Source organism: Aphelocoma coerulescens, chromosome 14 (assembly GCF_041296385.1).
Source record: "Aphelocoma coerulescens isolate FSJ_1873_10779 chromosome 14, UR_Acoe_1.0, whole genome shotgun sequence".
In the NCBI taxonomy this organism is placed as follows: Eukaryota; Metazoa; Chordata; class Aves; order Passeriformes; family Corvidae; genus Aphelocoma; species Aphelocoma coerulescens.
In genome coordinates, this window is record NC_091028.1 from 2,543,338 (window position 1) to 2,566,873 (window position 23,536).

A 23,536-nucleotide genomic window follows, 5' to 3' on the forward strand; every position below is an offset into this window, starting at 1 on the left:
CAGACTGGAAGGCCACAATGAGGTCACCCCAAAGCCTTTTCTTCTCCAGGTGAACAATCCCAATTCTCCCAGCCTTTCCTTACAGCAGAGCTGCTCCATCCCTCTGCTCATCCTGGTGCCTCCTCTGGACTTGCTCCAGCAGCTCCACGTCCTTCCTGTGCTGGGAACCCCAGAGTTGGAGGCAACGCTCCAGGTGGGAAATCTCTGGCTCAGGCTGCAGGGCACAGCCCAAGAAGTGAAAGGGCTGTTTAGCATTGTAGAGGAGGATTAACAGGGTGTGATTACAGACAGGGAATAGAAACTGTATTTATATGGAGAAACGAGACAGGAGACAGCAGCAGAACACCACAGAACTGATGGCTGACTGGAATGAAACATTCAATAAATGAAGCATGGATGGGCCATTCCCATGAAGGTTATGTTCACACAGGATAGTGTCGAGGGCTCCTAGGGATGCAGGAACACCAGGAAGTGTCCCCAGTGCCCACATTACTCACCAGAGGTGCCAGTGCTCAGAGGCAGCGTTGCAATGGTGCCACCAAAGCACATTTGCTCGGGGCAGCACATCAGAGCAAGGCATCAAAAGACTCTTCTTTTGTGCCACGGAAGCAAAGCCCAGCTCCAGCTGTTCCATACCTTTGCTGCAACACTGCCCTTGGCCCTGCTGAGCATCTGGGAGATGCAGAGAGCCTGAAGGGAGTCCAGCACAGCCAGACGAGCTCCAGTCACCACAAAGCCGCTGCCCACGAGCTCCTCCAGCAGCTCCACGTACGGGGGGGGCTCCGAACCCCGCAGGATTATCCCGGGCAACACCAGGCAAGTGCTTTGGCAGAGGTTCTCCAGCAATGGCTGACCTGATGGGAAAAGGGCAAAACACTTATTTGGTCTCTGCCCCCAGCAGCTCTGAGCCCTCTCAGTGCCTCTGCCCTGGCACAGATGTGCCCGTGGAGCCGGGGGCACTGCGGTGCTGGGATGTGCTCTGGGATGTGCTCTGGGATGCTCATCCTGAGCTGCTGCACGCCTTTGTGTCCCTGTCTGGAGATCACAAGACAGCAGGAGTGACCCCATTTCAGGAGTCAGACAAGGACAACTGCTGGTTTGCTACAGGAGATACTATTCCATTTTCATTTTTTCCCAAGCAGAGAAAGCTGCTAATCCAGCTGCTTTTATAATCCCAAATGTAATTCTGCTCAGCATACGTGAGGCTTAATGTATTTCATATTTTCCTCATGATAAATCTGTCTGTCCATTAAGCAGCAGCTTTGTGATAATTATTTGCTGGAAGGAGGTTTCCTTGTGTGCAAGAGCTTCCTCTAGTGTCCAAGATGAGCCCAGAACGTGAGTGATGTGTCTGCTTTGCTGGAGGCACTTACGAGATCGTGCCTGACAGTTCAGAGATCACGTGGACTTGCTTTTCCAGGGCAGTAACTCTTTGAAATACATTTTGTGAGACACAAACACATCAGGGCTGTACACTGCTTTCCTTTTTACTCTGCTTAGGCATCTTCAAAGCTACGATATCCTCGTGCAGCAGGAAATTAGGGGCGTGTATTTTGAGATTAGCTCCCGACACTGAGCTGTGCAACGCCTGCAGAGTACCTGTGCCCGTGCCACAACAAGTTGTTTTATTATTTTATTTTATGCAATCTCTTCTACAAATCAAGTGATTCAGTCACAGCAAACCTGTGCTACAGGCCTGGTGCTTTCCCATTGTGCACTAAAATGATGGGGGAAAACACCCTTCCCAAATACCTTGGGACAAATCCTCCTTCAGAGAGCCCTTGCACAAAAGTGACTTGGTGTTCACCCCAAGGGCAGAGGACTTGATTTACCACCCGCTCCCTGCACTGCTGCACCTGCAGGGATGTGACCACTGTCCCCCCCAAGTCCTGTGTCAGGCAGGGCTGGGCTGTGATTCACATTTTTATCACGCTCCTCTCCCATCCACAACAATCCTGTGGTTCCCCTGCTGGGATTAATGATTGCAGTGATCAGGGGTAGCACAGGAACGTTTCTGAGCTGCCCACATCAGTCACATCACAAGTGAAGCTACAGGAGTGAGAACAGCCTGGTTCTAAACAAGGCTACTCCTCAGGGAACACCACAGGGATGCTTCACCTGGTCCCTGTGTGTTTATAAAGGCGTGGGATCAATCCACAGCATCCCACAGTGGGAGCATCCCCGTGTCAGTGCCATCCCCTGCCCCTGCACCACAGCTGTGTTTACACATCCATCGAGTCAAATCAGCAGGAAAGGCCCTGAGAAGCTGCTGCATCCCAGGAAGTGTCAGCCTGGCTGAGACCTCAGCTCCCAATCAAAGTCAGCCTGGCAATAGCTGGGAGTCATTTGGAGCTGGCAGCTGCTCAGCAGCAGTGGGAGCTGAATGAGCTCTCAGCCCAGCTCAGGAGAGGTCTCTGGCCACGCTGCCAGCAGCACTCCCTGCACCAGTTGATATTTTTCTACTCACAGCACAGAACGGCTCAGCACTGCCCAGCCCTGCCTCTCCAGGGGAGGCTCTGAATGGACACAAACCACCAAGGTTGTGCTGAGACACCTGGGAAGGGTTCAGGGAGGAACATGTGCTGGTCTCACACCAGCTGTGTTGTCAGTGCTTGTTCTGCTGCTGCTGTTAAGGTCAGCCCTTGTGGACAGCTCTGTCTTTAAAGCCCTGAAGCTCTGGCAGGTGAACAGTTAAAGGCCGGACTCCCCTGGAGCTGTTCTCTGCAGCTCAGAGCTGTCTCTCCCTTCTGAAAGGACATCAATACCCAATCTTGCTGCCACCAGATGGTTTGTCTTGCTGTCCAGTTAATCAATAGCAGTCCCAGTTTCTAACAGGAGTTACATTTCCTTACCAGGACTGCCTGGCTGCTCAGAGCCCAGGACACTGGGATGCCTTCCCGGGTCACGGATTAGGATCTTGCGCTGCTTCCTGATCCCCAGGCTGAGGATGGGGTCATGTTTCAGGTTATAGATCTGCAGGAGGGAAGGCAGGGAGGGAGGGAGAAGCAAGTCATGTGAGCACATTACCTAATGAGGAGGGCTAACACTCCCCAAGTATTGATTCAGGGAAGCTGTGAAGCTTTTGTTGCTGTCGTGTACTTCTGTAATTGCCAGCCTAGAAAACACCTGCTTGTCTGGAGATACAGGAACATTTTGCATGCATTCTTCTTTTTGATTGAGGCTTAATTCAGTGCAGCATCTCATCATCCTTTTCAAGGTCCCATATCCAGACATCATTCTAAGGTCTCTACTCCCAGCTTTTCAAGGCCAGGAGCTCAAACAAATCCCGTGAGGGTCTGACAGCTTTCCCCAGTGCCACACTGGGGTGTAGCAGCTCCCTTCTGTCCCTGAATGAACTGGCACAGTCACGATGCCCTGCACTGAGCTGCACATCCACTTTAGTGAAGCCCATCACAGATGTGGCCATTCCCAGAGCTAATCTCCTGGGACCATCTCAGCTGGATCACCTCTGGGCCACAGCAGAGCTCAAGCATTTCCATCCCTTGGTTGAGCACATCCCAACCATTTCACATCATCAGCCATCCCACCTTGTCTCCATCCCTGAATGATGCAAAACTGGTAAAAAAAACAGCTCCTGGGTCAAGTGGGCCTCAGCAGTCAGGGTGAGGCTGCTTTCCCTGTTCCAAAGCAATGTTGATCATTTGAGCACAAGCCCTGAGCCCTCCCAAATTTACAGCAGAGGTTGCTTCACAAACAGATCTGCAGCAGCTCCTCCCCAGCGAGGCCACCTGGGTCATACAGAGGGAGCAGAGTGTGGGAGGAACAGCCCCAGCACAAGGAAAACTCGGCAGCTGGGGAAACACATCCAGCAGCATTATCTAAAGCATAACAGCAGAGAAGTCATGGGACAGCAGGGCCAGAGGCACTGCTCTGGCTCAGCAGGATAAAGCTCAGGAAAGGGCAGATTCCTACCTCTTCCTCCTGCCCTGTCTGACACTGGGCACAGCACAGCCCTTCTGGGAAAAACAGCTTCACATCCCGGACAGCCACTGGGTAGGATTTGGAGCCTGAGAGATAAATACAATGAGAAGATTCTCTCAGGCCATGAATTAAACATTCTCTAGACTCACACTCATCTTTTGGAGAGATTGATGATGTGCAACTCACTGCAGTAATTGCTTTAAAGGCCAGCTGTTCTGTACAGTACTAGCAAACATTTTAAACCATTATATTTAGAATAGCTCCACTGCCTCCTTGGTATTTTGATTCTGTCCTACTATCACTCAGCAGCTTCTTCATGTAAACAAGACTCCTTCTATTTCCTAACAGTGGAGCTGAGGGAATCATGTTAAGGAGACTGTGAAACCTTTCAATTCCAGCTCTAAATCCTGTTGTTGCCTTGCTTCTGGATCACACCAAGCTGCTCTTACTGAAGGGAAAGAGCTACTGGTTAGTAAAACAGATGTGCTTAGTAAAATAATGCAGGTCCCAAACACACTGGGAACTCTGACTGACCATGGAAATCAGAATTAGCATGAGGCATTGCTGATGGAAGTACATTTTTCTGTTCACCTCTGGTCAGGAAAGGTAAATTGAGACTGGAACAGTCAGAGAAATGACATGGGGATGACTGGAGGAATGGAGAATCCTCTGAAGAGTTAAACCAGACCTTGGCTCGTTTGACCCAACACGACCCAAAGCTGAGAAACAAATCTGATTTCTGATAAACACTCCAGGGTAGGAAAGGTCAGAGGTGTAAAAAGAGCTACTTAAAATAAAGATAATGGCACAGGAACAAATGGGCACAAACTGTGTGGGGCTGCATTTAAGTCTGAAAATGTAAGGAGATTTTTAGCTCTCAAAGCTCTGTGACATCCATCCAGTTGGGGTGGATGCTCATGGAAGGGCAAAAAACATGATGGGGTTGTCTGTGAGGGAATTAACTGAACTCAGTGACTCGAGAGGTCCCTCCAGGCTTAGCAGCTGAATATTTCCCTATAAAGCAACAGTGCTAGAAAGCATTACTCAGAATGTTTGGAGATTTGTGGATGGAAAACATTAGAGAGGAAAAAGCTCTTTCTATTGGAGTTCAGATAGATTGTCGATGTGCTGGCACAGATCCATGCTCCTGGGATCCAAATATCCTCTGAAATATTACCACCTTTGAGGCTGCCCATTCAAAGGGTCCCACCTGAGAGCACTCAGCCCTGTTTGAGCTCCATAATTCCAGGTATTGTATAGCCAGAGCCCTTAAGGCAGCAGTTTACAATCCTGAGGTTGTGTAAGTCACCAGTGTAGGAGCTGGGCTGGATCCTTTCCACACCTCCACACCAAACCCTCTGTGCTTCCATCATTTGTGGCATTACAGAGAACACAAATGCTCCCAAAATGAGTGTTTTACTCTCACTTTGCTCAAGGTACAAGGCAGTGTAGGGTGCATATGTCAGAGCTCTTTGGATGGAAGAAGAAGCACAGTACAGTGATTTCCCAAGTCCCAGAAGAGATGGGAGGGTGCAGGTTTGCCTCTGCAGCTGAGCCCCAGAGCTTTAAAGCTGCATTTCTTGGTTCACCAGTGTCCCTGGAACCCCATCTTCATCTAAATTGCATTTCCCCTGTCACTTAGGGAGGAAAAGTGAGAGTTTGCTCTGCTTCAGGCATTAACTGAAATTCTTCCTCAGCTGGAGCAAAACTAGGAAAGCTTAGAATTCCCCCCTAGGAAAGGAAGATGGTCTTGCACAGCCCCCCACTTACTCATTGAAGGTTTTTCCACCTGAACTTGTAGGTAAATGTTTCACCTGTGCTGGAGGACAAGCTCTGGGAGATGCAGGGGGTTAGGAACAGTCCTTTCCTTACAGACAGACAGCTCCAGGGCAGAGCAGCTGCATCAGATCCATCAGAGTTAGCTACAGCTGCATCCCTTTTCCTGGGACGTGTGCAGGGAGGGCTTTGTGGGCCAGCGCTACAGCTGGGTCCTACACAGAGCACAGGGGCTGGGCTCAGAGGGCAGGGCCAGCTCTGGGCTCAGCCCAGATCTCAAGAGCAACTTCAGATCTCAGCCTAGGGGTCTGAAAGGAGTCAGAACATCCAAGCATCTCTCTCACACAGTGAGCTCCCTGTAACTCCCAACAAAACAGGATGAGACTCAGCTTCCCTTGCTCATTTTCACTGAGTTAGGCTGGGGATGCTCCAAATGTAGCAAACATCTGAAATCTGGGGTATCTATTAACCCATTCTTAGCCACGACTGAGGAGCTTCAGAGCAATCTGGATACACAATCCATTCATCTCCAGAGCAAGAGGAGCAGAGGCTGAGAATGGAAAAGGATTGGCTGAAAAGCCCTGACCACTTTTTTTTTGTGTGTGTAGGTAGATCCTGCTCTTCAGTCACTCCCACTGAGAGATCTCTCCTGGCTGAATCCTAGTCCTCAGGGTTAAAGAAGGTTCTGCAGTGAAGGGTTGGTTGTCTTTCCCAAACTGTGACTCCTTCATTCCCTGCCAGTTCTCAGCAGCCCACTGGATGTGGATGAAAAGAGAGAGGGATCTCACAGCCCAGGATATGATAGGAAGTGCCATATAATCCAATGGATCTTGTCAGGAAAGTTCTTGTGGGACTTGAGGGCACACAGTGCCTGCCAGCCAGTTCACCTGAGTTTACAGAAATTATTGCTTCATTATTTTTACATTCCTTTAACTATTAGAGCAAAATCCGTGCAACACTGAGGAGAGGCACAGGCAGGGAGCTGACCATGCTTAATTCCATGGGAATTTTGGAATGACATCCTTCCCTCCTTGTGGCAATAATGCTGGGCTCTCCACAGGCTGCTCTCTCCAGGGATACCTCCCATTTTCCCATCTTTCACCCCCTCCCACACACTGCAACATCCCAGTGCCTCCCTGCTGGCAGAGGAGCTGGGATGGTTCAGCATTCCAAGGATGCTGACTTGCCCTGTGCCTCTGCCCATGTGCCAGCTGGAAAGAGCCTTTCCAGGTGGGAAACAGCTGAGTCTCCCTGCTTGCCTCAGGCAGAGCAGGTCTGGATCACCTCTCTCCAGCCAGCCCATCAGCATTTTGGGATGTTACAGGAACTCGGAGTCTTTGTGAAGTCTTGGAGCTGGCCCATGGGTAATGGAGACATCAGGAAGGGACACACAAGCAGGGAAGACAGATGGGTTCTTGGGGATAACAATGAAATAACCAAGCTCAAAGTATGAAAGGACCAAGCAGGGAAGAGATCAAAGGAAATCTGTTCTGATAAAGACAGATCTAGGGCTGCTCTGGGAAGAACCCTTTTGGAATATATCTTCTGGGAGAGTATTTCATTGCTTGAGACACACTCAGCTCAGCCACCAAGAACACAGGGAAAGCTTTCTAGGGAATAATGGCCTCCACTGTTCCATTGTCACGTGTAGTGACAATGCAGGAGGGAACAATACATAACACAGTGTCCATTTGTATATCTGAGCCTTTGGACTTTTCTTTTACAAAAACCTACCATAAAATCCATTCTGGACTGTGCTGGTGCCATACTGAGCCCTCCAGAGGCATGGATCCAGTGCTTGGGCCAGCTGAGGATCCTCTGGCCCCAGGAGATCCATCAGCTTCTTCACAGCGTTGGGTCTCTGCAGGCACAGCACGAGGGCAGTGCCCGAGGTAAGGTAGGTACAGTGAGCTTCTACAGCAGCTGGATCCTGAGAAGAAACCAGAGATGGAACAGGTTATAACGAACTGGTGAGCACTGGGAACATCCCAGCTTTCCTTTGGCTGGGAAGGAAAGCTGTGAATAAGCAAATCTGCTGTTGCTCCTTGTTTTCTCTCCTCTTTAATACACTGCTAGTGTACTAAAGATTCCAAAATACAGAGCTCAGACACTAAGCAGTTCCTGTGACATCCAGCAGGTCACAGGAGGGCTGCTCCTTCAGGGGGACATCCAGATCAGCAGGAAGCACAAGCAAGAACACCAGGGTCACAAATACTCTGGGATGAGGAGCCACGTTTAATTCTTCAGCTGATATAAAATGATGGATCACAAATACCAGAGCTTTGCTTTTTGAATTCACAAAAGGCAGGACCACCCTCCCACACACACCATGCTTCTCCTGAAGAGTGAACTCCAGACACTAGTTAGGATCAGGACTACAGAACTTAAAAGTAGGAGGGTCAGAAGAGGGGCTGCAAGAAGTCAGTTGGTCCTCCTGGCCTTGTCTGATGCCCTTTGCTCCATAGCAATTTTCTCCACCTTTGCTTCTTTTCCAAGCGTGGTCAGTTCAGCCCGTGCCCACTCCTGAGCACAGCTGTGGAGGTCACAACACCCTGGGATCTTACACTGAGGAAGGATGAGAGGAAATGACAAACAGCAACCACTGCACTGGTGAGGAGAGGCTGCTCTGAGGGCTGGGGACAGACAGAGCAACAGGGACCCTGGGAAAGGCAGCAGTGCCAGGGGCAGGTGGATGGCAGAGCCCTCCTGGCCTTGCTGACTGCTTAAATGAAGGAAAACCTTGGGAAGCCAGGCTTGCTGCAGATGTCTGGGCTGAGCACAAGGTCAGGGTGCCCACAGCAGCTGCAGCCCTGCCTCCTCCTGCTTCTCCATCTGAATAACATGGCAGGAGCATCCAGTTCTGCCTCTTCCTGCCCTTCTAGCTGAATAACGTGGCAGGAACATCCTGTTCTGCCTCCTTCTGCCCCTCTGTCTGAACAAGGTGTCAGGAACATCCAGCTGTGCCTCCCTGCACCCCACAGTGCAGCAGCCAGGGCTGGATGTTCTCTCCAGCATAGAAAACAAGGGCATTTCCAGCTCCCTGCCAGAATCAACCCATGGCTATTTACTTTTTTTCCCAATTTCTGAGGAAATAAAAACAAGAGGGGGAAAAACCACCATTTGATTCAGCTGAATCACGTCATTCACAGAGGTTTTAATTCCTCTGTTTTTTAATCTTCTAAAAGCAGCAGAGGATAGCAATTCTCTAGATAAAACATTTCCAAAAGCAAATCCTATCATTTCATTTAGAAATATGGAGATAAAACACTTCAAGGCCTCTCTGCTTTTCTATCCTGTGAAACCATTCACTGCCTTTGACCCAAATCTCGTCGCACTCGCCTGCCTCCTAAATTGCATCTCTAAGAAGTAGGTTATGAATTGACAACCACGGGCTCAAGCCTGATATTCCCCCCTCTGTTTGCAAAGGCAGAATATTCCATGAGAAAGCCCCTCTGTGCTTAAATTGGTGAGGTATTTAAGGGCTTGGATGTGGTGCTTGTCAGTCCTCCTGCCCAGTGGGCACAGGGTCACAGTGTGTGGCTCAGGGGCTCTCTGGTGACAAGAGTTCTGCTTGGATGAGGATGAAGAATTTCAGCTTGTCACAGTGTACTGAGAAATTGTGACATTCATTCAGTTCTGTATAATACAAAATAATCCCTTCCTGCTGGAAAATTTTTGTTAGTTAAAAAAATGGATTTAATCCATTTTTCTATGGGTTTTCTCTTTGGGCAATGAAAAACCAGTGATGTTTTCAATGAAAACTTTCAAAAGGACTGATAAAACATATCAATATTCATCCAGGTTGGAAACAGCTGCAAGGAAAACATGCAGTTTCTGTTAAACAGACCAGAATAAATGGCATTATTTTGTTCCAGAGCATCTAACAAGTGATTTTAGATCTAAATAACAAAACTCTTCCATCTTGCAGTTGCTCCCCAGCAAATCCATGGATTTGGTGTTGAAGATGATGCTGTTCCTAATCGCTGCTGATGGTGTCAGGGTGTCAAGGTGACTCTTTCCTTCTTGGCAGCTCCTCACACTCCTCACAGCCACTCCAGCCCAGCGCTGCCTTCGCTCCCCCCACTCCCATCCCGCCTCCGTGTCCTTGCAGATCCCGAGCAGCTGTGCTGGGGCTGCCCCTGTGCAGCTGCCTGGAATTCAGGAAGCAATTTCATCGAGAGGAAGTTCCAGCTGTGCACTGGCTCGGGAGGGCTAACGGGATGAAAGAGCAGGGAATGATCCGGCTGCCTTTACCGCTGGAATCACAAGATGGGGCTGGAGGGAATCGTGGAGTTATTGAGTCCAGTGACCTGTTACTGCAGGCAATCACATCAGGTAATCCCCCACAGCAAGATCAGCCCCCACTGTAAAACTAAAGCCAAAACTGCCAATCTGCACAGGGCTGGATCTGCTGGATAAGCAGTGAAAGGAGATCCAGCCCTCCTAGGCAGAATCCCCCTGGGAACAGGGGCTCCTCACTGGCTGAGCACCGCCAGGTCATGCTGAAAGCTGGGCAGACAATGTCAGCTCTGTTTACATGACCTTTATTTTTGATAACCATCATTAAATTGCAGATAAAACATCTTCTTATGGCTCCTGTGATTCGATAACCTCGGCAAAGAGCAGAGCAGTCGTTTTTTCTCGTGCTCCAAAGGCCACGCGCCGCTCCGAGCTCAGGGGGACTACTTCAGTTGGAAAAGCAATCACGGAGCTGAGCTCATGCTGCCAAGGATGTTTGTCAAGTGCATGTAAATAATACATTAGAAAGGAAAAGGAGATGTGAGGTTGTCTTGCTTGCAGTGAATAAACCCAGATTTGCTCTCCTGTGCTATGTACACACAACAAACCAGCACATCCCAGTGCTTGGGAGTTCTGTAGAGATGGATTTCGGAGCATGCTCCAGGTAAAGTGAGAAAAAGCCCTGGACAGAACTTCTAGAAGGGACAGACACACTGGCTCCATCTTCTTCAACAGGACATTCCCTCACGGATCTCATCAATCCATATAAATATTCCAAGGGTGTCAGAGGATGGTGCAGGGCTCTTTCAGCAACAGGATGAGGAGCAATGGTCAGAAACTAAACCACAAGAAATTCCACCTCCACATGAGGAAGAACTTCCTCCCATGGAGGGTGGCAGAGCCATGGAACAGCTGCCCAGGGAGGGCTTGGACTCTCCATCTCTGGAGATATCCCAAACCCACCTGGATATATCCCTGTGTCACCTGCTCCAGGTGACCCTGCCCTGGCAGGGGGTTGGGACAGGATGATCTCCAGAGGTCACTTCCAGACCCAACTGGGACCACCCCAGCTGGGATTCTGTGATGTGTTAAATCCCAGCAATTTGCCCCCATATTGGGAGCCACATTTTAAGGCCACCACTGCATCCCACTGTGCCATAAACCAAGGAGTAGATCCATCAGGAATATTCCTCCCATCCAAAAGCTGTACATGGAATTTAGCTGGGAAAAACAGCCCTGCCCCCACGGCTGCCATTGAGCCACTTACCCACTGGATTTTCCAAATAACCCAGTCCCTGGAGCTTGCTGAGGCTTTTTCAAAAGCTCCCTACTTATCTTGAGAGCTCAGCCTTTCCCAGCCCTCCCTAGTGAGAGCCATTCCTACTGTTCTAAAAGGGAGCAGGAGCTTCTGGACAGCAGAAAGCATTTCCCACTGTCTGCTCCCCCTCACCAAAGGCAGTCTATTCTCTTTGCTTCCTCACTTCCAAACCCTGCTTTTTTCCCCTTGAACAAAACCCCAACAGTCTGTAATTTTTATCCTCATTAGTCACCAGCTCTTCAAGGCAACTGAATCAATGCTCAACAGCTGCTCTGGTGTGTTGGAGAACTCCAAAAACAAGGACGTTTTCAGGAAACAACCTCTCCTCACATTTACCCCACATGCATCTGCATTGCTTCCTGAGGATATTTGGGGGTTTTAAGATGTTTTCTGTTTCAGATGATGAAAAAATCATTTTGTGTTTAGCTCTGTGATTAAATAACATTGGGAAGCACATCCCCATCAACCCTAACGGCCACTGTATCTCTCTTGCCAGTATAAATATTTAAAACTCAGATACCTGTGCTCACTGCTATCATGCAGAAGGCATTAATTGTTCCAGAGCACTGCCTTGGCATGTGCCTGTTTTCTTCTGGAAGCCTCTATCAAGAATTTCTAGGAGACAATGTTATAAACTTTCCAAACTTAACCCAAGTGCAGTATCAATTATAAACGTTTGGTTTCTGTAAAGTCAATCGGTTAAATGTCTTCAGGAAACCAATCTAATAACACAGATTGTTTTTCCCCGAGGGAAGGAAAAAAAAAAAATAATCCAACTCCTCTCAAATGGCCAGAGTTCAGTTCCCTGGCTTTCACAGTATCCTTACACTCGGGGTAGGAAATAAAAGGTTTCTAATGCCCTAAAAGAGCAGAAACAAGTATCTATTTACAGCTAATCAACCCCACAGTGCCCTAAGATTTAAGAACCCTCTTTATTGTCTATCAGACACGAGCAAGGACAATTTTCTCTGCTCGCAGGTGATTTCTACAGCCCGGCTCCCAGGATGCAGCTGTGCCTGCAATGTAATCTCAGGTAACTGCAGCCCCGAGATGTGCGTGCCCTGACAGGGCAGGGAGGCTTTCCCAGCTTTAACCACATGGAATAAACGCAGGCACACGTGCTGCCGGGATGTGCCCTACCTGGAATGACCCGGGGAAGGAACAGAGGACACCTGTTTGGCAGGGAAAGAGGCAGAGCTGAACGGATTCCTGGGAGGTCCGGATTGCCCATATCCTCCCCAAAGTTTTGTTTGGGAGAAGCCAGGGCTGCGTCTTTATGGCGTGTGATAAAAGAAGCCCTCAGCACGTCAGCTCTCTTTGTGCTGATAAGGTACAGATCTGATTGTTCCATATAGCTCGCTCCCAGCAACAGCTCCGAAATCCCGGGTGGGAATTGCTGGGGTTTTCAGGAATGGATTATCCCCAGCTCATCCCTTTCCCCAGGCCAGAGGTACCACGGAGCTGCCACTCCCGTCACCAACCTGCTGCACCTCGGAGGGCAGGAGGGCCGAGGCAGCGGCCGCTCCCAGGTTGAGGTGTTTCATTCCGACCACGCTGAATTTTTCCAGGTGTAGATTCCGGAGGATCCTTGGGAGCCTGCGGCTCCAGACACCGGGTTTGATGAGCAGCACTGTGCAGAGAACCTGTGCCCCTGGAACAAAGCGCTCGGTGAAACACAGCGGGGTTTGTTTACTACCCTGGGCTGACATCTGGGGATGGGGGTTAGCGGAAACCTGGCAGGAAGCGCACAAAAATCCCAACAAAACAAGGCCATAAAAAACCCGGGCATACAGGATTATTTGTTTGGGTTTGCTTTGTTGGGTTTTCAGTTTAAAAATGTATCTGAAACAGTCTAGGCTTGGAGGTTTCTCCCCCAAGGAAATCTGCTCCAGGCCTAAAAAGTTTTTGTGGCAGCCCTGTCAGATACGACTCGAATCTTTATATTATAGATTAATGTTTTCAGAGAGATAAAGTATTCCCTTTTGCATTTTTCATGTGAACTGTGATGATTATGTGATGTAATCCTTGAGTAGCTATTCCATTCTTACTCTGGTGTTCTGTATATTTTAGAGCTCTGTTTCAGAAAGGCACTAACAACCCTGACAGGTCCCAATTAATGTCATAAAGCAATTATGAATAGAGTTGTGTTTACCAAAATTGACATTCCAGCAAAAACTTTCTGCTTCTCTCCCAGCAGAGCTGCCAGGAAAGTGCAGCACTATGAGGAGCAGAAAACAAACCAGACCAAGAAAGCTTTGCTCTCTGATGAAAATGGATTTAAAGGCAGAAAATACATAAATTCAATTTTTAAATGACAGCACTTTCAAATTTTAAGTCTTGCTAAAGTACTTTCTACTAAGAGTATAGTTAATATTTTATCCTTATAACATCTTTTGGAGATTTATCGGCAAGTGCAGTGTCAGAACCAGTCTGTGAGGCCCCAGGAACTGCTGGTGCTGAACCACATCACTCAGCACAAGCACAGGGGAACAACCTACAGGCTGCTGAAACTGATCCAAGCTCATCTGGAATGTCATTTTCTGTTTCCTGTACACCCCAGTATTAATTATACAGATGTCAATGCAACAAAGCATTAACAAGGCTACTTGGAACTTAATGCTGTTATTTCCAGGTGACAAGCAGGATTCATGGCACAGAAACACGGGATCAAAAATAAAAACCAAGATTATTTCCTCCCCACTTGATATCGAACTTAACCCTTGTGCTGCAGGGAGCCCTCCTGTTCCAGATGTGCTGTTTTCCTCACATCATTCCTGAACAGAAAGGTTCCATAGCAACAGCCTGGAAGTGCAGGAAGCTGCTGGGCTCCACCTCACCAACCTCACCCATGTGTGTTATGTAAGCACTCCGTGGTCTCCAGATGTTTTCCTCACCATCTGCTCCGGTTTTGGGCAGGTATTATCATTCTTCTGCTGTGTGAGTCACTACCTGCTGCATGTTTAAGGACTTGAGACACTTCAGGAGGATTGCCAGCTTGGTTTGGTCACCCAGAGCTGGCTTTCTCTCCTCAGCGATTTTAAGTAACAAGAATTAGAGAAAATACCACTAATTAGCAATGGAACAACCTCTGCTGATCATGAATTACCAGAGGTACCTGTTTGGCAACACTCAAACCTGCCTGATCTCCATCTCCAGTTCTGGCTGTTCAGAGCCCTTCCCAGTTTTCCTGGTCTTTCTCTACTTTGTAATATTTTTTAGATCCCTTCCTCACAATCCTTTCCATTTTGCCTCCCCCAAAAATTATTACATAGGTTTTGATTTCATAGCCTGTGAAAATAGAGTTTCATTTATATGCTATTTATAGACAATACTTCAGATAGGTGTGACTTCAAATGAGTGTGAACTCAAGCAGATACCACATCTCCTGGCATGCTTAGAGTGCATCACTGCCTGGATTCCAGCCTAAGGAAAATGTTGGTGTAATCCTTTTGCTTATTTTGGGCTGGCACATCCAGCTGATTTGTCTCCACCAAGTCCTTGTCAAACCACATTTTTCCATTTGCTCTTCTCTCACCTGCTTGCAGGTAGGAAAACAGGGATTCTGCTCGGCACCTCCAGCTCTCACCCTCTAAAGAAGAGAAGCAGATTTGAGTGAGTTCTGTGTGTTCTGAGACAACCTGAGAACTGTGCCATCATCTCTCCATACAGCAGCCAACATTACAGTGACACACAGATATTTTAGGGTATTACACTGGGACATGGATGGGTTGATTTCAGATGTCCTGGGACACCCTGGGCTGGGTCACACCCAGGAGCACAGGCTGATCAGGACTGAAAATCCTAAGTCATGTTGGATCTTGGTTACCTTTTCTGGGGTTTCAGAGAGTGATTAACAATGGTTTTAAATCTATTTGTGCTCCTAATATTCCACAGTCAAGTCAGATGCTGCCCTGTTTCTGGTGTTGCCAGAGCTCAGGTGTTTTGTTTGATGTTCTCTCAGAAACGAAGAAGTGCTGTTGATCCTGAGTGGTGCTGATAAAACCTCCCTGGCATTCCCCAGCCAGCCAGGAATGGCTGCTCCAGTGGTTCTTTGGGAGAGCAGAGCAGGATGAAAGGAGTCTGGTGAATCAGAACTTAGGACAAAAGCCAATAGAAAAATGTTTCCTTCAGTCTAATGTAAAACCTGCAGTGACCTGGAGAGGTGAGGAAAATCAAGGCACTTCAGGTACATGTGAATTGAGAAGTTACCCAGATCTAGGGCACAATGAGGGGAATCCTGCATCAGATTGATAAGAGACTTCCTTTTCCAGTGACTGGCAAATTTAGCCACTGTGATGTGCAAGGTAGATAAGAGAGAACTAAAATCTGTTTGTCAAAACAGAATTACCTTTTGGTTTTTTTTGTATTGATTACTGTCCAAAATCCCTGGCTATCTATTTTCCAGGGCTAAGTATCTGGAAGGTGTTTAGCCAAAGTGGTTTTTTTTCCTAATGAGGCCTCTTTCTCTTTCCACATGTTTGTTGCAATAATAGGAGCACAAATAGCAGGTGGAACCAGCCCTAAGGTCCTTGCCTTGTCTCATAACTTTTTAGCTCACATCCTCCCATCTTTTTTCCTTAGTGCTGGGGTTATCTGAAAGGACTTTGAGCATCTGTGAATCCCGTGGTGACCTGGGCAGCGCTGGGATGTAAATGACAGAGGAAATGCACCTTCTGCTCTGATTTCACCTCTCTAAAACATCATGAAAATGATCATTTCTGGGATCTACACCTGAAAAAGGCTGCTAAAGAGCTGACACTAATTACTCTTCCAGCTGACTTTCCACACCATCCCTCAGTGGGGCATTCTCAGGACTGTAGAGAAGAAATGATGTGGCAATACCCCCACCTTCCCCCAGCACCAGGTGGATTCTGCTGGCCTTTCCTTCCCAATTGCCTGGGATTAAGGATGTCTGACCAAAGGTTCACTAACCCCATTTCAATGGCTCTGACTGAGGACATACAGTTTTCTTCAATCTGTTTAAGAGTCTGAAGTGACTTGCTTTTTCCTCAAGAGGCAACTGGTGCTTACCTGTGGCCTTCCCTTCAGTCCTGGAGCTCCTGCCAGGTGGTGGCAGGTATTTCCCAGCAGGGCGGTGTTCTGCATCTGGAAAAGGAAAGACAAGTATCTTTATGGATTCACAGATGAGAAACCTTCATTGTCTGGAGGTTGGAGGGTGACAAAGGTAATTTTATTTAGCAGGGCAGGTGTTCAACCTGCTACAAAATGTTGAAGAGCTGTTCTTGAGCACAGAGGCCTCTCCATTCCTCCCACAACAATAAAAACAAAATGGAATTACCTTATAAAAGAGATAGTGCAGGTTGCTGAAGTTGTGCCTCAGCTGTGCTCCTTTGTTCCTGACAGTGGCTTTGGTGGGAAGGGCTGGCCCTACCATCACAACCTTCCCCAATAAACTGAGCTTGCAGCTCTGCTTCCCTCTTATCCTGCCTTTCCATCTCAAGATAACTTTAATTAAGGGCTGCAGTGCATGAATTCTTACAGTTTTGGACACCACTCTGGGATGTCTGAGGCCTTCCCTCCTGAAGGCTCCTCTTCCTGCTTGCCAGTCTCACAGAGAACACCCCCATAGTTCACTGACAACTCGAACTTACTGTGAGCCTAAACCCAGGACCTTTTCCCAGACAAAACTTTCTTCTTGGTATTCAGCAAAGCAAATTTATTACTGCACACTACACAGGCACAGTGGGTTTGACACAAGTGTCTAAGTTTGTGTTGATGACAAAGGACTTTTCTTCCCCAAGGAAAGATAAAGGAAGAGCTGTAAATTCAAAGCACGAATGCACTTATGGGACTGCATCGCTCCCTCTCAGCTGATACATGGTGTTACCACAATCTTTGATTCCTCTCTGCTTCTGAGTAATCATAAAATCCCAGAATGGCTTGGGTTGGAAGGGACCATCTTGTTCCAACTCCCTGCCAGAAACTGTCAGGCTCAGAACTGTTTCTCTCTGGGTGAGAGGAGTCAGGCAGTCCCAATTCTTCTCTGAATATTTCACATTAAAAGAAAACAGTGGGAGCTTGTAGTCTGCTGCTCTAAGCCATGCAGTATCAATAACCCCACAGTCTGCACAGTGATTTAGTTTTAAGAGGCATGGCTATACATTTCCTGCTACAGGAGGAAACTATCAAATTTACTGTGCTGAAAGATCGATGCTGGCACACATCACTGAACTCTGAGAAGCTTTTGACAGCAAAGGTCTCCATTCCTCCCTTCATTCTCCTCCAGGATATAAAAAGGAATTCTCAAAAACTCTGTTTTCTCCGGCTCTTACAGATTGGTCACCCCTTCATCTCCCTGAGCACAGGGCAAGGCTGAGGCATCAAGCCAAAAGCCTGGCACCACAATTAGGGGCCCACATTTAGGTGGGAGAGCTCTTGGCCTCTGTTCTTCAGTTTCTCTTACAGAGGTAAATGCATGGTATTATTTACTGCTCCTGCCAATTGCTCTGGTATCTAATTAATACTTATGGAGTACCTTAAGATCATTAGAAAGGGCACCAGGCCAAGCACAGCCACATTAATTTAATAGGTCACCTTGTAGATGACCTCAGCTGGCTCCTGCTGCTTTCATTACCTCATCTTAATTCAGCCAAGCACAGAATTTACCCCCAAATTATGACCTTTTTCTGTGCCTGAGAAAACCCCCAGCACTGGATTCCTTTGTCCAAGTTCAATCAATTCCCACACACCCTGAGGATAATACAAACAGTAAAAACGTGCCTTACCAGTTACAAAATCTGCCTCTGTGAAGAAGAGGATGGCTTGTCTGAAGGTCACCTCTGGGGTCAAGGCCATTACTGCCTGTGGGAGGCTGTCACCCATGCTGAGGCTGTCCCTGCCCTGTGTCCATCCCTCCAGTGCAGCTCCCAGGGCTCGGAAGGCGTCGATGCCCCGGAGCGCGCACACCAGGACGGGGTTGGACATCAGCGTGTCCAGGCTCCTCTGCCAGTGAGTGTCTCCAGCCTCAAAAGGGGTTATTTCTCTGGCCTGACACTGAGTGAGATGGGGCAGCCACTTCAGCCCGAGGAGCTCAAATCCTGAATCAGGCTCTGCTGCAAGTCAAGAAAAATGTGTTTAGCACCAGACAGCAGCTTGTGTTTCGTAGAAGCTGGGCTTTCTTTTGGACACAAACACTTTAGTTTACATCCATTTTTTTCCTACACAAGTTTCAAGGCTGTTTTGACTTCTGTTTCATCCAGAATAGACTTTAATGCACATATAGGAATATACCAGGAACACCCACAAGATGTAAGTGCTAAGAAATGACATTACAGTGAAGAACAAAAAATGGGCTATCTGAGAAATCACCAGGGAGCCACAGGGAGCAAGTGCCATGATTTGATTAGAGAGCACAGCTGATGGAGGAGAGCTGAAAGGGAATCACTGAGAGTACCCTGATAACAGTGTGGCTTGGCACAGCATAATCCATAATTATGGATCCTTTAGCACCTCTCGTAACACTTTAAGCAGTGTTCATCATAGTAATAAATACAACAGAATGCTGACTTGTCTCTAAAGTAGTCTCAATGTTGTTGGGTTTGTAAAGTTGTCTTCTGACTATGTAGCAAGGTATTTAGGGCTCAATCCATGAGTGCTGGAAGTTTCTGTTGGCTCAGATCTCGGATACAGAACATCACAGGACTTCAAGTAGTATTTTGACATAGTTTTAGGGGAGTTGGATACAACACAGTGTGAGACCGAGGCAGACTTGTGCCCTTTGTGCCTACACCTCCTGTGTTATCACACTTCAAGTGCAACCTGCACATGAAATTACATAAACTCCCTGCCCTGCCTAGGGCTTGACAGCCCTTTTCATGCCTGTGTGAGCACCCAGCGTGGGGATGGCATCGCTGCTCCTCCCACGGGGGAACCAGAGCGTGAAGCGCCTTGGTTCTGCTCACCAGGGCTGTCACTGGACACAACAGAGCCTGAGACTCCCAAATTCCTGTTCCAGTTCCAGCCCAGCCTTACCTGCCAGTGCTCAGGGAGGGACACGTTGCTCTGTGTTACATAAAAGCTCAGCAAGCCCAAGCACTTCTCAGAACTCATTTGATGCTCTCTGAAGCAAATGATGCCCACCTGAGCTGTTTGTGACAAGCAGTGTCACCTTGCCCATAACAAACCAAGATAAATTCTTCAGCTCTTTAGGAGGTGACAAAGCAACCTGTCCTTCCTGAGGCCCCTTCACCACATTTTCCATGATGTTCCTGCTATGCTAAAAAGAGCTACCCAGGATAAACTTTCCTGCCCAAGGTCTCCAGCCCTGCCCAAGAGCTGGGATCACCTGCACTCCGAGATTGATCCTTGAGGCCAGGCAGCAGGATCTGCTGCAGGAGCTCTCCAGCACTCTTCAGAGCCTGCATCCCAACCACTGTCAGCATCACCACTTGCTCCATCCCGGGCTCAGCAGCGTAAGTTCGGTGGCAGAGAAAATCCAGAGGAATGTGACGGGGCTCTGGGACAGAGCTGAGGTTTCCTCCTGCTCAGGAGAGCATCAAAACAAAACTGTTACCCCATGAAAACAGATCTCAGACTTTTTCCTGTGAAGGAATGGTGTAAATCTCAACCAGCATTTCACTGTCTGCTCACGCTGCAGCTCAGGAAAAGCCTCCTGAATGAGGAATATTAACACAGAAAACTCCCTCTAATTAGTCCCAGTCCTTCCCTGGAATTACATTTTGCTGAGTAAAGCAAATATATTCCCTTGTAATTTTGATATCCTTATTCACACCATTATGCAGAGTTGATAGATCTGTACCAAAATGATTTAAGGCACCCGTTTTGGGTTTATAACTAATGACTGACTTCACATTAAATCAATACCTCATTTTGCTTTCTAGGACACTGCAGGGCACACAGCTGGGAGCTGATTTGGGGACTGCTGTAACACTGCTTATATCCACAGTCCTGTTGGGAACAGCACAGCCTGGAGAATCCCTGCCCCATCGGAAATCCCTGGCCCATTCCATACTGATTTACTACATGATTATTTAACCAATTATATCAATAAACATTTATTTACTTATTCCTATATCGTAACATTTCATAATGCTAGAGACTGGTGAATGACATGGATTTAATTTTTAGTTTTCCTTAGGATTTAGTGTCAGTTTGGTTTTGGAGAGCAATATATTTTAACTCAAAGTCCTGGCATCCAAATTTTCAAACAATTAAACTAAATTAACTTGCTGAACACATAAAAACCCACAACCTGTAGTTAGTGAAATAAACAGCTGATTTTTTTTACTCCAAGTGTACAGAACTAGGAGATTTAAGACTCGCCCATGTGAGTCATAGATTAAGAACAGAAAACCCATTTCCTTGCTGTTTGAAATCCTATCAATCTCCCAGCTTTGAATGAACGAGTTACCAAAGTGAATACAACTGTATAAACTGAAATTAAGAATATCTGAGTAAAATGAGATTGAAAAATGCCTTTTCTGCACCTACAGAACTATAGCTGCCAGCATTTATCATTTCAGCACATTCCAATTTTACACACAACCACCAATTTATCTCATTTTAATATTTTGACTTCTCTTGAAACTGTGCCAATAAATATGTATTGATTGGCTATTAATCTTTTAATTATCTTAATTAAGGCTTAATTGGATGGTATTGTGTCACATTTCAATAATTCCTTTTTGCATGTATCTTTTAATTTACTTTAAAAAGGTATTTTCATTTTGATTTCCATTGATTCTTCCATGAGAGTTCCTGATTGACTGGCAGCAGAACAGTAAATGAGCTATTACAGACAAAAAGCATATTCCTAATGGTTTTATTCAGAAAAATCCCTTGTTAATGTGGCTGCTCCATCCCTGGAAGTGTCCAAGGCCACGTTGGATGGGGCTTGGAGCAACCCAGTCTCATGGAAGGTGTCCCTGCCCATGGGAACAGATGAGCTTTGAGGTCCCTCCCACCCCAAAGCATTCCCTGAGTGGCTGATCCCATAAAAGCCAGGACAGAGCAGTTCCCCAGCCCTGACCTACCCAGGCTCTGCAGCGAGGCCTCGGCGTACGGAGCCCCGTGGAAGCACAGGGAGGGGTCTGGTCCAGCAGCTGCAGGGGGGATGCTGTGCCCGCTGCCAAGGCTTGGCTCTGCCAGCTCCTCCATCAGCCCTGTGCTCAGAACAGCAGGAGACGTGAGGAATGCAGAGCTCTGCTCGGCCTGACATGAAAACACTCTGCTATCAAATGTTTGAGTCACTGGCTGCAGCTCCCTCACAGACTGAGCTGACCCGAGACACTAAATGCCACTGAACCACCTCCTCTCCCAAAATCATGTGGACCACTTAAAAAGGGGCAAGGAGCTCTTGAAAGTTGAGGCTGGCCCACAGCTTTCTCTGGCTTTTTCAGCAGCACCCAGTTGTTTCTATCCCCTTCTAACTCTTGCTGGGAACTGAAACGTGGAACAAGTGCACAGATGCTGCCACAGAGCTCCTGAAGTAGAATAAATATCTGAACTAAGGTGGTGTCCACTAGGAAGAGTCCCAAATCTGAGCCCAGTGCTCACGTGGAGACCCTCAAAGTGTCTCACACCTCCAGGCATGAGGCCAAAGTCCTGCAATCCCACAGGGCCCTCATGGGCAGGGAGGTGTTGCTGGTGACAGGCCTGAACAGAGACATCATGTTCTGCTGCTGTGATTTCCATCCCGTTCCACTCCACTTTTACAGACACTAAGTGCTTAAAGCCAGCAATCTCTCAGCTCCCATTCTCCCTCCAAAGAGCTGGGCTGTGCACAGGCAGTGCATGAAGGTGTTGCATACAGTACATTTCCACAACAATTAGTTCAGCCTTCTGTAATAATATTTCAGGCCACAGTTTTAAAGGCTTGTTATTTTTTAAATTACTTTGTACACATTTGATTGCTTCCTACCGTACAAGCCTGTCAAAAATTCACTGTAGTGGAGCATGGGAAATGGATTATTGGTGCTAGAGGCTGATGGCAAAGCTTGGATGTCAAATGTACCACTGACAATCACCTGCTTCTCAAAATTCAGAAGGCGTGAGGCACCAAAAATGGGCCATCAGTGTCACAGCAGTATTGCCTGTTGTTTATTCAAACTCAGGGCATGGCAGAAAGTAAAGCTGGGACAAAAATGTATGATGTTTGAACCTCAGGACACAGATCCTCAGCCATCTATTTATCTGCTCTATTTCAGGAATAATTGTTGAATTTTAACTTGCTTTGAAAATTGAACAGTGTTCAAGACCTTGAAGGGGCAACTGCTTTTCATACTGATTACAAATGTAAAACTTCTCAGTGAGGTATTTACCCTACTCCAATCTTAGTGCTATTCATCACTTCCCAGAGGCCAAAACCAAAGCTTGTGTGGAAAGAATATCAGCTTCCCCTCTCCAGAGCTCTGGAATATGGACTAAGGTGTCTTTCTGAATCAGCTGTGAAGTACAGGACTGATGAAAATAGCACAGAACACATGGAAAGAGGCATCTGCAAAATGTGTCACAAACAAAGGGAAAAACCCTGCGTTCTCAACCATGAGGGAAAATATTTTACCTTTGCAGACTACCCTTTGGTCCAGCCCCATATTTCAAGTGGAAATTTCCCCGTGCAAAACATGAACACAAAACATCATCTGTGGCATTGAGGGAAGCAGCAGAAACTGCACTTTTTAATGAGCAACTTTCCTTGGGTGCAGAGGCAGCAGGTGACACGGGGCTGTAATTACCGTGCCATGATTAATCCTCTGTGTCTGCACACGTTTTCAGAACATTCTGTGATAGTCTCAGGAGAAAAAGCCCAGGACTATTTGAATTGTCATTGTTTTCCCCCCCAAACCTCTGAATGTTCTTTCCTGTTGTGGGTAGATTAAAGGAAGCTATTGGGCCGTGGATAAATGTCTCCACCGTGGGCTGTTTGGGATGGAAGGGTCACCCACAGTGACTCCTTCTTGGGAAGAGCCAAGCAGGGCAGGATTTCTGTTCCTTCCTGACCACGGCTGTGGCCTCTGATCTTCCCCACTTGAGATCGATGTCAACTGATCCTTAAGAATACAGTGACTCAAGTAAAGATCTAAGGCAGCAACTTGGCTGGTTTTTGGCAGTCCCTTCATACAAAATGAGTCACCTTTGGGGTGCTTGGAAGTCACAAGGATGCAGGACTCGAAGCTGGGGTTGGTAAGATCAGATGCTGCCCTCAGGCTCAGTGGCACAGCTGTGTTTTGGCTACCCTACCTCTCTGGGCAAAGAGAGTTTCTGAGAGGAGGTGATTGAAGC

At 47.4% G+C, this 23,536-nt stretch overlaps 1 protein-coding gene across 1 annotated transcript in view; it reads right to left on the reverse strand.

The window, feature by feature from the left end:
- The window catches only part of DNAAF8 (dynein axonemal assembly factor 8), a gene marked incomplete at its 5' end in the record, with an annotated part of 84,515 nt that overhangs the window by 9,738 nt on the left and 51,241 nt on the right, over positions 1–23,536 (reverse strand). The window contains 10 exons of the mRNA XM_069030254.1: positions 637–854; positions 2,853–2,973; positions 3,934–4,028; positions 7,453–7,648; positions 12,757–12,926; positions 14,811–14,864; positions 16,307–16,381; positions 18,022–18,348; positions 19,581–19,775; positions 21,289–21,417. Coding sequence (XP_068886355.1) covers positions 637–854; positions 2,853–2,973; positions 3,934–4,028; positions 7,453–7,648; positions 12,757–12,926; positions 14,811–14,864; positions 16,307–16,381; positions 18,022–18,348; positions 19,581–19,775; positions 21,289–21,417 — 1,580 coding nt within the window. The remainder of the gene's footprint in view (positions 1–636; positions 855–2,852; positions 2,974–3,933; positions 4,029–7,452; positions 7,649–12,756; positions 12,927–14,810; positions 14,865–16,306; positions 16,382–18,021; positions 18,349–19,580; positions 19,776–21,288; positions 21,418–23,536) is intronic.